At 38.6% G+C, this 15,008-nt stretch overlaps 1 protein-coding gene across 6 annotated transcripts in view; it reads right to left on the bottom strand.

The window, feature by feature from the left end:
* CD2AP (CD2 associated protein) overlaps positions 1-15,008 on the bottom strand; it is a 122,674-nt gene that overhangs the window by 11,533 nt on the left and 96,133 nt on the right. For all 6 annotated transcript variants that reach the window (XM_090031316.1, XM_090031323.1, XM_090031326.1 and 3 more), the window contains 4 exons: positions 11,108-11,144; positions 10,483-10,545; positions 6,889-7,048; positions 5,954-6,096 (listed from right to left, as the gene is read on the bottom strand). In XM_090031316.1, the coding sequence (XP_089887442.1) occupies positions 5,954-6,096; positions 6,889-7,048; positions 10,483-10,545; positions 11,108-11,144 (403 nt within the window). The remainder of the gene's footprint in view (positions 1-5,953; positions 6,097-6,888; positions 7,049-10,482; positions 10,546-11,107; positions 11,145-15,008) is intronic.

The following is a 15,008-nucleotide window of genomic DNA, read 5'->3' as shown; positions in this document are numbered from 1 at the left end:
GCTACATCTCAATGACACCACCACGAAAAGATAAACTGAACATTTATGTTCTTAACAGAAATATACACAGCCTTCTTTTCTCTTGGCCTACTGAGAATAAACATAATGGATCAAAAAAAAGTAAAGAGCATACATTAACAACTCCAGAATATTGAGATTTTTACTACGTCAAAATAAGTTTATGCCTACAATTTAGTATGGGGAATCCCCTTAAATAGAATATTATATTTAACATACTTATAAACGAAACTAGATTATTTTAAGGGTAAACGAACCACTTTTTAAACAAAAAAACAATTTAAACAAGAAGCCAATTAGGCAACTTATGAAGATTTTGTCCAAGATTTAATATACCAAATAATAAAAAATCTGAAAAAAAATTCCCAGTGTGCATAACAAATTTGAGAATCAAATAATCTGTGTATATTCATGTGTAAACCCATTCAACACAATGTTAAACTGTAATCTGTTGCAAAAAGGTATGTCTGGTGCCTCAACTGGTAGGCTGAAATGATTAAAAATATTTGCTCTCTTCACGAAAATCCCATTTTTGTTTGTTTTTTTAAAATACATTTGAAGCTAAATTGTTTCTTACTACCCAAGGAAAATCTTCATTCAAAACAAACAAGAAAGGCATTGTAACATGAAAGTAAAAAACAAAACAAAACAAAAAAAACCCTTTAGTATACACAATTGCAAAGGAAAAATTAACTGTGTGCTGCTTAGAAGAAAAGGCTACATGCATATATTGGTATGGCATTCAGCGTATGGATTTCCTTATAGAATGTTATCTTACCAAAATGGAGTAGGGTAGGGTAATTTCCTGACACGTAAGAAGGGAAACATGGCAAACAGGATAGGAAACAAAATCTGGAAAGAAAAGTCAAGGAGAGGAATGTCTAGAAAAAAGATTCTGAACAAAAAAAATTTTTTACAAAGCAGGAAAAAGAAACATTTGTAGAAGGAACAGAACTGCTTTCAATGTTCAGCATAATAGCATTGCCTATGTTAAATGGGTTTCTTGGATTCAAACAGAATCATTGCTTATTTGCAATCCATTATATTTTTTACTCTACCCAAGACAGGTATCATCTATTGCGATTTTGAAATAAATCTTCAACAAGCGATAGGGAACAATCATTGCTTTGGAAATGGTCTAACTTCATCTTCACAAGTGCTGAACATTCAGAGCTACCACTAAGATCAGTATCTCTGAAACAAATCAGATCAAATATAAATCAATTTTATTCTGAAATCCTAAACTGTCAGAAATAAGGCTGGGACTCACAAAATAACTGCAAAGCAGCGAGACTGTACAAAAGTATTAATTATTTTGGTAAAACTTCATTTTTTGTGCATTTGCTTCAGAGAAGCCACCCAGCAAGTTGTTTTTCTCTGGATTGTGCGACACGACATCTGACATCAGTACATTGTAACTATGGCCTTACAGCTTTGCTGTGCTGTACTTTGCATTTACCAGGACTCATGACATTTATTAATCACCAGAGTCTGACACAGGTAACTGAAAATGTTTGCAGCTGTAAAGCCTCAGTGTTTGTGGTTTTAAAGGAGTACTTTCCATTCCTGTAGAAGTACACACATACACGCACTCTCCAATCATATGATTTATAATTATTACCATTATGGAATGATTGCATTAAAGCCACAAATGAGTTACGCAAGTTATTACAAGCAAGCACAAATAAAAGCTTTTACATCCCAGTTTACTGCCCCCCCAATACACTTAAAGAAAACTATTAGGAAAATTTTACAAAAAGTTTGAAAAATATTTAATGGCCTACCCCTCCATCTGTAAAGCCAAACGTAAAGTCAATATGAGGCCAAACCTATTATATTAGATTAGGCAAAAATTCATCTTTGCAAGTTTTCTTTTTTGCTTTTTGTTTGCTTTTTAAACTAGAAAGGCAAAAAACCACACATTTTAGAGGAGGACAATCATTTTGTGTTAGGTCAATTATTTTTTAAAGAAAGCAATTTTTAAGGTTGCTCAGGGAGTTTAGAATATGGAAGTATTTCCACAGAAAATGATTCCATAGATGGAAAGTAGAAGAATGGGTGTGTGTGTGTGGGGAGGGAGGTGCCTCTAGTTTTAACATGACTAGCACATCTAGAGAGTCTTTAGGGGACTATGCCAGATGTCGAGTTAACCATGCCTATATGCATCTAAAGCTTAGCTGCTTTCCTTAAAATGACCAGTGCATATTCTGTTACAGTTTGAAGTCCTGATCCTGCTATTACCACAGTACAGGCCAAGCCAACCAAGAGATAATTGGCGGACTGAATCTAAGTTCATAGGTTGATGCCGTACTACTCCCGTAAGTTTTTTTTTCCAAGAAAGATTGCTGGTGATTGCCAACTCCAGGCAAAATCTTTTTAATTTTTCTTTTTATGCTACTCTTTTTCAAGATAGGCAATTAACCCCGCTCCTCCCCATTAATAATTTCACCTCCATCCTACAGGTAATCTTGAAAGAGAATTCAAAGTATTAGGGATAAAATAAGCAGTATCAAAAGCTCCCTCCCTTCACTCTACAAAGCTGGAGTTTTCCCACTTTAGCTTAAATAAAACTAACTCAAATACAAAAATGCATAAATCCTTTTCCCCCCCTAAACAGGCTTCGGCAAAATATCGTAAAAGTCAGCAAACTGGGGTTATTTCCGATTTGTCTCAGGATTGGGAATAAATTGTAATTGCGTTTTAGGCAAATATGACGCCATTTGGCTTTTGCAGGTCATAATCAATACCCTGAAATCTACCTAGAATCCACCAGACAGTCAATGCAAATTCTGTAACGCTGGTGCCAGTAGCAATAGATTTAAAAAGTAGTAATAGATTCTGCCACTTTACTGCAGCTTCTGTAGCATGACAGTATGATCATTTCCACTTCTATGAGCTCTGTAGCAGAAAAGTATGGGCAGTCTGAGCTGCTGACTGTACTCTCCAGCCACCCTGGATAACTGCTCTGAGCGCTTGAGGACTCCTCAAACCCCTAGACTACCTTCCTGGCTCTCCCCACTTAGGGAAGGACTCCAGGGAATCCTGAGGCACCTCTTTACAAGTGGGGAAATCACTGCTCCTCACTTAGAGGCTCATCCACAACTTCCAGGAGAGGGTCTCCTGAAGCAGGGGAAGCCCACAATGGTTCTGGCAAGGAGGCACAGGACCCAGAGAATCCCCAGTGCCCCGTGCCTCCCCGTGGGGACCTGCACACGTAGTTCCACCCTTGCATCTCTTGGGACTATCTGGATAAGCAGGGAAAGTCGGGCTGGAGATCCCAGAGGCAGGTCTGAGTGGGCAGAGGAAGCTCCACTCCTAGGATCTCCGGGGGCCAGTTTGGGTAAGTGGGGCCTACACTGCTTGCCCAAACCCACCTCCAGAGATTGCACTGCCCCTTGTCAACTGGCAGGAAAAGGGGTGACACGTAGTGTGACTTTTGAGCAGAACACCTCTTGCCATGTGATGATCTAGCAGAAGGGAACAGTAGAACAGGACCCCAAATAGAAAGCTCAAGAGATGCAAGGTCTACACACCACCAGAGGCTAACAGTCTGCCATCTCCTCCTTAAACAAATCGCCTATCTTCCGGACAGTATCTCAGCCTGCCAGATCTTATCCTTGCCACAATCAATATCATACATGCAGGAAGATGACAAACTGCACCCTCCAGGAAACAGAAGATGAATTCAGTATCTTAGGAATGAGGGGGTCACTACGACCAACACCTCCTCAGTCTGAACAAGGAGCTGAAAAACCTGCTAATATGAGTAATGAACTGAAGTTGAACATGAATGAGTCAGGAGAGTCCAAGGGCAACTATGTATCACTACCTTCTTAAAGCTCAGAGGAACCACATGGGTCATAAAAGATTAACAAAAAAAAAGCATATCCTGACATTATCAACCTCTCCCACAAATCTTTCTTCTAACGTAATAGCTGCTGTCTGCCAATCACTATCCAGTGCCCTGCCCTGTGCCCTCATCGAAACAATGTTGGTGAAATTAGACTAAAACTACACACCAGAATGAATGATCAAAGGAACAAAATTAAAGAGACAGACACACAATCACGTGTATGAGAACACTTTTCAAAGAACAGCTACACGCTTTCTGGCCTCACCATCTTTGTGGTTAAGGGAAATTTTTAGAACATCTTCAAAAAGGCAAGGAACAAACATTCATATATTGAATAAAGACTGAACACTGATAATCGATACTTCATGACATATTACAATCTACCTGAAGTTTATTATCTGACTATACAGGCAGAAAAAAAATGAAAGCACTTTATCACTGGTAGGGGGAGGTTCCTACTTTTTGCAAAAGATATGCAATACCTGCATTGAGCCCTGCTGGATTCTAAGATACAAATCCTGATATGTTCTCAGGCTTTTTTGTACAGAACAGGCTTTGCCAATAAGAAAGCTTAATACATTAAATGATGTAGCTGTAAGGGTCCAGGAAATACGCCAGAGGCAAGGATTTCAGTGGATGATCTCTTTTACTGGATCAACTGCAAGCATTCCTCTTCAGGTCGGAGGCAGAAGCAGGCATAGTGAAAGATTAAAAAGTTTGCAGGCCTGTGAAACTGCAGAAGAGGAGTTCCCAGGGGCAGCAGACAGGCAAATTATAGAAGAAATGACAGCTTGATTAGAGGACGTCTAAGACCTTTCGAAACAGAAAGAGTTATTACTTGCAGTGTAATGAAAGATTTCCTGGAGTCAGGTAGATTATATGCCACTAAATCAGTATCAGTGTTAAGTCCCTGGGTTTTAGTCCAGCCAAGTTTATGAATTTTTGCTCCCAGGCTCATGTTTGGAAGGTGTTTTGTAAAATTCCTTTGAGCATGCAAGACAGCAGGGTCAGAAAGTGAGCAACTCTTCTGTGATAAAGTGTTCTCCTACATGTGATTGTGTGTCTCTAATTTTGTTCCTGTGATCTTTGTTTTCCTGATGCATACTCTTAGTATTGTTTCAGGCGCACAGTTTCCATGAGAGCATCTGGTACAATGAATGACATCTACACAAGCCTCTCTCAAAGCGTGATATGAGTTTTGAATTCTGATGGAAGGGGAGGAAAGGGTGTTGAAAAGCCATGTTTCAGATGCAGTGGCCCAGGGTGTCATGCATTAGTTTTACACCCAGGGGCCAGTATTAAAAAGTGATGTAAATCGCACATAAAAGAAAAATGTAATATTCTCCAATTAAATGAGAAATGTATACCTGCCCAAAAGATAAAGGGGCTATCACTCAATTTGGTAAAACTGGCAACCTCTGAAAACAATGCACAAACAGGGTGGGATCAGGCATGTTTATTGAGGAAATATTAGTACAGCAACTACATGGGAAGTTTGCATGGTGTCTGCCCAAAATGTGCTTCGCTTTAGTCAGTGGTAAAACTTTTCACTGAAGAGCGGGCGAACTACAAGCAAGTCAGGTTAGGATAAAGAAGGTGTACTTAACAAGATACAGCTCTTTTTCATGACTATAAAATATTCAAATTCACAATGTAACCTATGTCCCCAAATTTTCAATTGCTATAAAGCATCAAGCTACAAAAGGTGTCAACGAGATCCTGGAATATCAGTAGTGAATACTAAGGATATTAAGTAAAAAACATGTAAATATCATTTTAATTAACCTATATAAGTAGTTATTTTAGATGCAAAGCAGGAAGTGAGCAGATGATAAACAAGTAAGGAAAAAATTAATCTCGTTTAAATAAGTACCGCAGTGTTGTTAGCTTGGTGATGAAAAGTTTTTTAATTGAAAAGGCTAGACAATATAAGCATAATATTTGTACGAGAGAAATTACATGCATGATATATATTCTCTTAATAATTTATTCTGATACTTAGAGGGGTATCCCAATCTAAAAAGAAGAGGATGAGTTGGAAACACTCTCTAGTAGTGTGTTCATTTTTTTTTTTAATCTTACCTGGTTCTTTATAGCTCTTTATTGCAACTGAATCTACCTCTACTGATTTTGGTCTAAGCGGCAATTGTTCAGAATCTAACTTTGGCTTCAGTACTGGCTCAATGTCAGACTTCGGTCGAAGGGAAACCACATCCCCATTAGGTCTGTAATGAGAAAAAGAGGTCCAGTCCAAACACAACATAACATAATAAAACCATGTTGAGGATTACAAGCAAAAAGGGACAATTTTCAGTAGAATACTCTATTTTTTGAAAACCTAGTTTCAACACTTTTTTCAGATTGCTTTTCAGACTCGGATACATATGAAAAGGTATGAACAAGCTGCCACAAGACAATGTAGGGTGTGATTTTACAGTATGTTAGCTATTCTGCAATAACTATCCAGGGGTACAATCTTACTCTATGGTAACTGTCAAATGCGTTGTACCACTTCCATTGAACAATAACCTATGACACATTTGCTGTGAGAGCAAGAGCCTCATAGGTGCAGTTATCACAGACCAAATGACATGCTGTAAAGTTCATGCCCTAGTTTGGCTTGTGGCAACTAGTTTGTTTGCCCATATCAACATAACTACTTGTATCTTAATATGTTTACTTCTCTTTGATACTCTGGGCCAAAGCACTCTGTATAAACTAACTGAAACCCTCTGCCCAAGGGGTGGGAAAAAGGGTACATCGCAAAACAACGCTGCAGTGCAACACGAGAAAAGGGCATTGAATAGCACCTTTAAATTCTTTCTGCGCTTGAAAGTTATTCGGAGGTAAGTTTTAAAGCTCCCAATCCCTCATAACCTTTTGGTAAAAATTGTCATAATGGACTTTCAATTATATTTATCTTTCTAATTTCACCCTTTCTAACAATAGAGAAAGAAGATAAAGTCAATTAAATCTATTCACTACATGTGCTTAAAAATAAAGGAAAAGATACTGACTTGGACACAGCAGGTGGCAACACTGGTTTATCTGGTCGTTTCGGATGTAAAATCCCTGCTCTCAGTAAGTTATTAGATTTGCCAGGAGGAATAGGTTTCTTGGGTGGTACTTGGGGAGCTACTGGCTTAGAAGGCTTCTGTTCCACAGCTGCTTTGTCATCTGACAAAATAAGGCATCAGGATAATGTTTAACAGACATTTACAGTAATCTCTAATTTTGACTAGCATTTCATCACAAATGGCTCCTTGCGAGCAGCAGGAGACATTCAGAAGACTTTACACTGCATCTCTGAAGCATTAAAGAAATGTCTTCATCAACATTTTTGGTAATAGTGGGTCAAAAGCAACTAATGTGGATCAACAGTACGAAACTCCGTACAAAATAAATTACTGCATTGCAGATGACAGCAGATGCAGTGCCACGTGGAAAGGAGAGTATCCTTTTTACCTCTAGCACCTACTCTATCCAATTATTCCTCATTTCTGCCCTTATGCCTATCTGTATTTTTTCATGTCGTCAGCAAAGTACAGCAGAAGTAAACTCTGGAAGATGGCTTCTGTTTGAATTTAGGCTTAAGTTTTTTGGAATAAGGACCCTAAATTCTCTCTCTCTCTCACACACACGGCACTAGTTGGATACAAACATATGTGTGAAACTTAAAAGGACAACTAAACTTCCACTGCCCGTGTGCTTCAGGTCTGCATACACCAAATGGGCATATGAAGTGGTGACACCATGCCAAGGACAACCCCTCTGGCATACAACAGCAGACAGTGCACTCCAAGCTCTGCCTCATTTCCAGGTATGGCGCACACTATTCTGCAGCGTGCTCAAGAGCATGGCAAAGTGGCATACACATAATTTAAGTGATTTATTGAAGGCCACAGATAGACAGAATTAAAACTGGGTTCTGAATACCCTAACAGAGAGGCTTCGCAGAACAATAAAATGTTTTTTTTTTTTGGTTTGTATGCAACTAGTTACAGAATCAAGCCCTACATAGCACATTTCAGGAAAGGCGTTCCAGGAGTTGGGGCATTTGCCTCGGGCACAGGAAACAGTGGTTCAATTCAGAGATTTTCTGCATCAGCCTAGACAATTTACTGACTCCCTGAGCTCAGTTCTCTATCTGGAGAAAGCAGATGACAATGCTACGTCTACGACAGCATTATGAAGATAAACACAGTAAAGATAAACACATTAAAGACCATGAGGAACCTAAGTAAGGTCTCCAAAGAGGGAATTCACTACAAATCCTACTTAGTTTTATTTCCAAAGACTCGTGGAAAGATACAGTTTGCTAGCATCTCGTCTCCATCACTGCTTTTTTCATACTGAGTGGTAATATTGATATAATAGGACAGTAAACTGTTTAGCCACATGGTGGTGCTAAACAATAATAATTTCTTATGTTATAATTTTTATATAAGGGCAACTAAAAACAAAGTGTTCAAAGTAGTTAGGTGATAATTCTCGGTTAACATGATTATCTGATTTTTTTTTACAATCAAATTTGATATATACTCTCTCTCATCAAATAGCTTTAATACTTCATATTGATTTTCTTTATTACAGGCCACCTCAACACAGGATTCAGACGATGTTGTAGGACAGCAGTCTGTGCTCTTATGGTCATTTTGGCATTCTTAATACAAAATGAAAAAAAAATAAAAGCTGGCTAAAAATAACTGCTACATAATGGAAAGGAATACTGATGACATTTACATAGAGCAAAAAATTACCATAGACAAATAATGTCACTAAGTGCCATTTCACAAGTAGGGAAGGTTCTTTGGGTAGATGCGATATCTTTTATTAGACTTATTAAAGTTGTAAAGTTCTTTACAAACTTTTGGGCACAAAAAGTCAGGCAATGGGGACTCATTTCCCCATTTCACTGAAGCAGTGGTGCTTTTAGTCTCTGTTAATCTATTCCCATTCAATTAGGTTGTCTTGGGTCTCTTGTGTTCTTTCGATAATATAGGTTACAGTTCAATACCCGCATTAGCCCAATAATAGAGTTTATTTCATGACAATTTAACATTCCACAGTAAGTGACGTGTAGTACTTACATTTTTTTCAGTAACAAAATACTATTTCTATTGAAATAAACAGGCTTTTAAAAGCCAAAAGGCGACCATTATGATGATTTATACTAACCTCTGGCTAAATATAGGCACAGAATTTTACCTATTTCATTCGTTATTCATCAAAGGTATGGCTCTCTGCTTTATTTTTAAAAAGCAGGATTTAAAGTTCCCCAAAATTTTAAAGATGGTCAGTTTAATTTGTTTCCTGGAATATTCCTCTGTAACTACTGGACAATAAATGTTAAAATTAATATTATAGCTATTAACAGATTCAACCTAAAATGATATCACATATTGATTCATGTTTTCTTTAAACAGGCAAAGGATCAAATTCAGCCCTAGTCTCTCTTCTTGCTTCAATTTAGGCAAAGACTCATCTTCCAGAAAGAAAATTAATTTGTTCTGTAATAACACTTTTGAAAGACTTTCATTTAGGCAGGCTTTTAGGAAGTCAGTTAAGTTTCAGGTATTCTTTGGGGTACTGTTTTAATGTTTTATTATTTTACCTGTTTTTACTGTAAGCCACTCTGAGCCTTTTTGGGGAGAACAGCATAAAACAAAAAAATCAAATAAATAAATACAATAATAGCCAGAAGCAAGATGGCTAACTTTAACACATGTGGAATACTCAAGAATATATTTGTTAAAGTATATTATAAAAACAATGCAAGACAGAAAGAAAACAAAGCATGCTTCCTTCTACACATGCACTTCAAAATCGTTTCCTGACTACATTCAAAAGCCATGTTTTATTATTTGTCCAAAAAGATTATTATTATAAAGATGGTCAGGCTGTTATGCTATTAGCATTTCTTCTTTCAAGCTACTTTCAGGAAGTAGATTTAAAGGAACCTGAGACTTTGCCATTTCTATCCATCATGGTAAGCAACTTAACTATGAGCTGTTCTTTCCTTATTTATGTGTGCAAAGCTAAGCCTTTTACAAGCATATTACATTTGGTTTGGACTATTAAATATTGTTTGAAATGTCAAGTTAATAAGTGAACACAATTTTCAGTAGTTAAATGCAAATTAAATTTGGTCAGAGTTTAAAAGGGAGAGGGGACTGAATTGATTAGACATTCATAAATAGTAAAACTTTATTTCTAGAAGTCTAGAATTCATAATAGCCCCTCTACAAATTAATAATGCCAGAACATTGTTGTAAGAGTACCATTTGTATAGTTGCAGAAGAAATGGTACGAATCCATTCACATTTTTGATTGAAACATTCTGTGTAAGATTACCTGAAATTTTCATGAAGTTTATTTAAAATATACCAATATTACAGTTCATAATTACATAATTCATACTTTTTATAAAATTGCATTGAACCAAGTGGATACTGCAACTATAAAAAATTGTTACAGATACTCATATTCCCAAGCTTAAAAAATGTCTTAGACATATCCAAGGTTCAGAGAAAACACAGGGGAAACTAAATATTATATCATTTATTTAAACAACTTCAGTTTAATTTTGCAACAAAGAAAACTAGTCTTACCTTTTTCTTCAGACCTATGAGAAATGAATTTTCTCTCTCCAGTTGGAAGGTCAGGCTTTGGAGCTGGAAAAAACAAACAAACCCAAGAGACATTTTTATAAACAGGTATAATTATCTTAGTCATTCTCTAAAAATATACAATTATCTGTATATATATGATCGTTTCCATCCAAGAAACTCAGTTAAGTCTATAGGCATTTATTTAAAATCAGAAAAATGTAGGTAAGTATTACAATATTTCTAAATTAGGATAGGAATGAGGTTTAGTCAACTGTGAGCTGAACAAGAGAAACAGTAGGATATGGAATGTGTTATTAGTTACTGTTCATTTAAAGTGGTTGTATTAGTCATAAATGCAAAGCTATATTTTAGTTTGGAAAGTAGATTCAAAAACTCATGCCAATAAAAACCTTTTTTAAACAGCACAACATTCTGAATGCACAGTATCCATCACCCATGTTTATGTAGGTGCAGTAAAATTAGAATACACTCCTTTTTAAAAAAAAGTGTGCAAACACATTATTTCCCAGTTTTCCATGTCTGTGAGAAACTTCTACAATAGTCCATCATACTGGGTTTTATGCTTTAAGTTTGTACTTTTATAATGACACAGCTTTTATATTACCTGGGCCTTTAACAGGAGGTGGTGGTTTCTTTGGCTTCTGCAAAAAAAAGATGAAAAATAGTAGCATCTTTTACAGAAAGAGACTGCTATCTGCTTACACACAGGCAAACAGTACTTAACTCACAGGACACCTATAGACGTGCAGCAAGGCTGCTCTGATCCACTGTATTTACAGCGCATCAGAGCAGACGTGATTCATCGAGTCTGCGGGAGCGTGGTAATTACCATGCTCCAGCATCTCGTGCATTAGCAACCCTGTGCTGAAGAGCTTCAAGGAGCTTTAGTTAGTGTCCCTGCCACCATCTTTTCAGCGTGGGGATGCTGATACACAAGACATGAGGCACTTTAATTAGACCGGCTCTTGGAGCCTCTCTGTAATTAAAATGCCCACCTTCTCCCTCCTTCTGGAGCACGTGTATAAAACACCCATACATTGCACTTTTCACCTCAAAAGTGGCTGACGAAGGAGGTCAGCATAAATAATTCTAATCTGCAGATGAAAAAAATGAGGAAGAGAAGCCCCAAAGCTATTTTCTTATCATACTCATTTAATATTGACAATAAGTATAAAACACCATCTATACTATAACCAGGCAAGATGAGAAAGGATTATTAGATCAAATATTACCAAAATTTTTTTTTTTTTGTAAAATTTGAAGAAATAGGTTTCCTTCTATAATTTCAGCTTTAACTCATGAATGACCCTATGGTTTTTAAAAAAAACAAACCTCAAAGCGTGAGAACTCAAAACTGAACCATCTTATCTGCTTATATTCAAGGAAAGAAAAAAGAACAGATTAAATCAAGAAGCCTAAATACTTTGAATTCAGAGGGTTAAAATATTTTATTTAAGTAAACTGAAGTATAGCCTCTTGCATAATTTCTCTACCACCATGGCTACATTATCTGAAAGAAACAAAATTTAATAGGGGAGATGGTGTCGTAGCTAACTGGTCACTTTCAGAATTCAACATCGACTCACAGAATAGGCTTGGTAGTTCTACGCTGGTTAGCGCTACAGATGAAAGGGACTCGGAGGTCATAACTGACCACAAGATGAACATGAGCCTTAGTGTGATGCTGCAGCTAGTAAAGCGAGCAAAACGCTGGCCTGCATCCACAAATGCTTCTCGAGCAAATCCTGGGACGTCATTCTCCCGCTGTACTCGGCTTTGGTGAGACCGCAGCTGGAGTAGTGTGTCCAGTTTTGGGCTCCACAATTCAAAAAGGATGTGGAGAAGCTTGAGAGGGTGCAGAGGAGAGCCACGCGCATGATCAGAGGTCAGGAAAACAGACCTTACGACGACAGGCTAAGAACCATGGGGCTCTTTAGCCTGGAAAAGCGCAGGCTCAGGGGTGATCTGATGGCCACCTATAAGTTTATCGGGGTGCTTATGAGGATCTGGGGGAACGTCTGTTCACCAGAGCACCCCAAGGGACGACAAGATTGAACGGTCACAAACTCCGCCATGACCGATTCAGGCTGGACGCAAGAAAGAACTTCTTTACTGTCCGAGCCCCCAAGTTTTGGAATAGACTGCCGCCGGAGGTGGTTCAAGCACCCACTTTGAACGCCTTCAAGACACATTTGGATGTTTATCTTGCTGGGATCCTATGATCCCTGCTGACTTCCTGCCCCTGGGGTAGGGGGCTGGACTCAATGATCCTCCCCAGCCCAAATGTCTATGAAATCTATTAAATCTTTCTAACTATTCCACAAAGAAAAATGGGTTAAAGTTACCACGGATGCCCTTGATCATTAAAGCTGCACAACAGAAGATGGACTTCTGAACCAATCCACATTAAAGACCACAGCATGTGTGTACAGCAGTCTGTAGGAGGACTGAAACAAATCTGATTCAAAATGATTCCACCTTCTACATATGAAGGGTAGGATCTAGGCCATCAGTCAGCAATCTTGATGCTCATATTCTAAACAATACAACATTCCATTTTTCCACACTGGTTTCAGTATTTTTAAAACTGGATCTAAAAATATAAAGTAATTTCACAGTACGGAATCAATACTGAAAGGTGTTTCTTGGTTAAAGATTTTCTGATAGTTTCTATAAGCACTGACAGATGTGGAAAACAAACAAAAAAAACCCTTTAAAATCCCCCAATGCTGTACCAGAAAAGGAAGCATGTTAGTTCAACCCAGTTCTCCAGATCAGACTAACACAATGCCTCTTCTGGGCATGTGCTGCACGGAGTGCAGGGTTGTGCAAACTGAATTCCTCCCCCCCCACCCCACACACACCTGTTAGCAACCTATTAGTTCAGGAAACAGGATGAGTTACAAATATTTACATCACCTGTAAACATGACAATGAGGTTCAGTAGTAGAGGTAAAAGCTGATCTGACTGCAAGCATTTTTCACATACATTAGATAGGCTATTGAAACTCAATCAGTCAGTAACAGGATTGCAGCAAAAGTGCATCATTCCAATTAAATTTGGCAATATTACTAAAGTCTGGTATTTGAAAATGTTGCTAAAAACAAAGACCAGGAGAGTTGACCAATTATTTTTATTATAGCTTGTGTTTACTTCGACAAGGAACCCGAGTGGTGATATTCTGGGATAAGGACCCTAGAATCACCTTCTAAGAATTAACACAAGCAGCTTCCATATTTTTAAGTTGATCTATGGCATATGTAATATTTTGCTACCTACACTAATGTACCTGTCAGAGCCAAAGCACTACATCAAGAATAGAAGTGCAGAGGCTTGAGAAGACCAGCAACAGAAGTTAACAGTTACCAGGTGATAACAATATGTAAAATTTTAAAAAACTTTCAAGTTACCACGCAACTATAGTGCTAAGGCCCTATGCAATTAAGATGCAGTTAACCTGTTAATCATGCCATAAACATTAACCCTACCGCACGTTCAGGCAATTAGTGGCTCAACAAAATGGAAAAATCAGTCACAAAACCATTACACATTTTGTGGAATATGTTTATGGCTGGTTTCCATCATGCCTTAAATTGAATGCGTGACAACGTAACCCAGCCATGCAGCCAGCAAGCTGCATGGCAGGACTTGGTTGACAGCTCTTTGTGTGTCTAGAGGCTGCCAAGTCCCTGTTGCAGCCCTCCACAAGGCTGCACCCCTTTTTCAGGGTGTTGAATGGAGAGAAACTTGTTAGCTGGGCTGGGGTGCTGGGTCCTGGGGAGCTGCAGGGCTCCCTGCAACCCGACATGGAATACGATGGCCTTCATCTCTCTTCAAAAGGTAAGAGTCTGTTCTCTTACAGGTTGGCTGACCTCCTATACAGAGCTTTAAACTAGGTTCGTCGGGGAACGGGGACACACACAGTGAGAACTTACAATCAAAGAACCACGAGCCATGTGCTAGAACAGCCCACGTAAGTACTAAGAGGCCCAATGGGCATCAGGACAGGGGGCACCAAGGGCACCCATCAGGGGGCTCAAATGTCTCTACACTAATGCTAGGAACATGGGGAATAAGCAGGAGGAACTTGCAGTCCTGCTTGCAAAAGAAGTTCACTTTAGTTGGGCTAAATGAAACCTCGTGGGACACTACCCATGATCGAACAGTAAGCATTGACGGCTATATGCTGTACAGATGAGATGGAGTAGGGAGAAAAGGGGGAAGTTTCATAGTTGGTCGGGTCAGAAGGGACCAGAGCACATCCTCAAGTCCGACCCCTGCCACAGGCAGGAAAGAGTACTGGGGTCAGACGACCCCGGCAAGGTGTACATCTAGCCTCCTCTTAAAGAGCCCCAGACTAGAAGTGAGCACCACTTCTCTTGGAAGTTGGTTCCAGATCCTAGCCACCCTGACTGTGATTTAGCGCCTCCTGATATCCAGCCCAAATCTGCTCTCTGTCACCTTATGGCCGTTGTTCCTTGTTACTCCCAGTAGTGCGGGAGGG

The sequence above is a fragment of the Crocodylus siamensis genome, chromosome 1 (assembly GCF_052110815.1).
Source record: "Crocodylus siamensis isolate JL-2025a chromosome 1, ASM5211081v1, whole genome shotgun sequence".
Classification (NCBI taxonomy): Eukaryota; Metazoa; Chordata; order Crocodylia; family Crocodylidae; genus Crocodylus; species Crocodylus siamensis.
The sequence above is the reverse complement of the archived record's forward strand: the minus strand, read 5'-3'. Positions and strand labels throughout refer to the sequence as shown.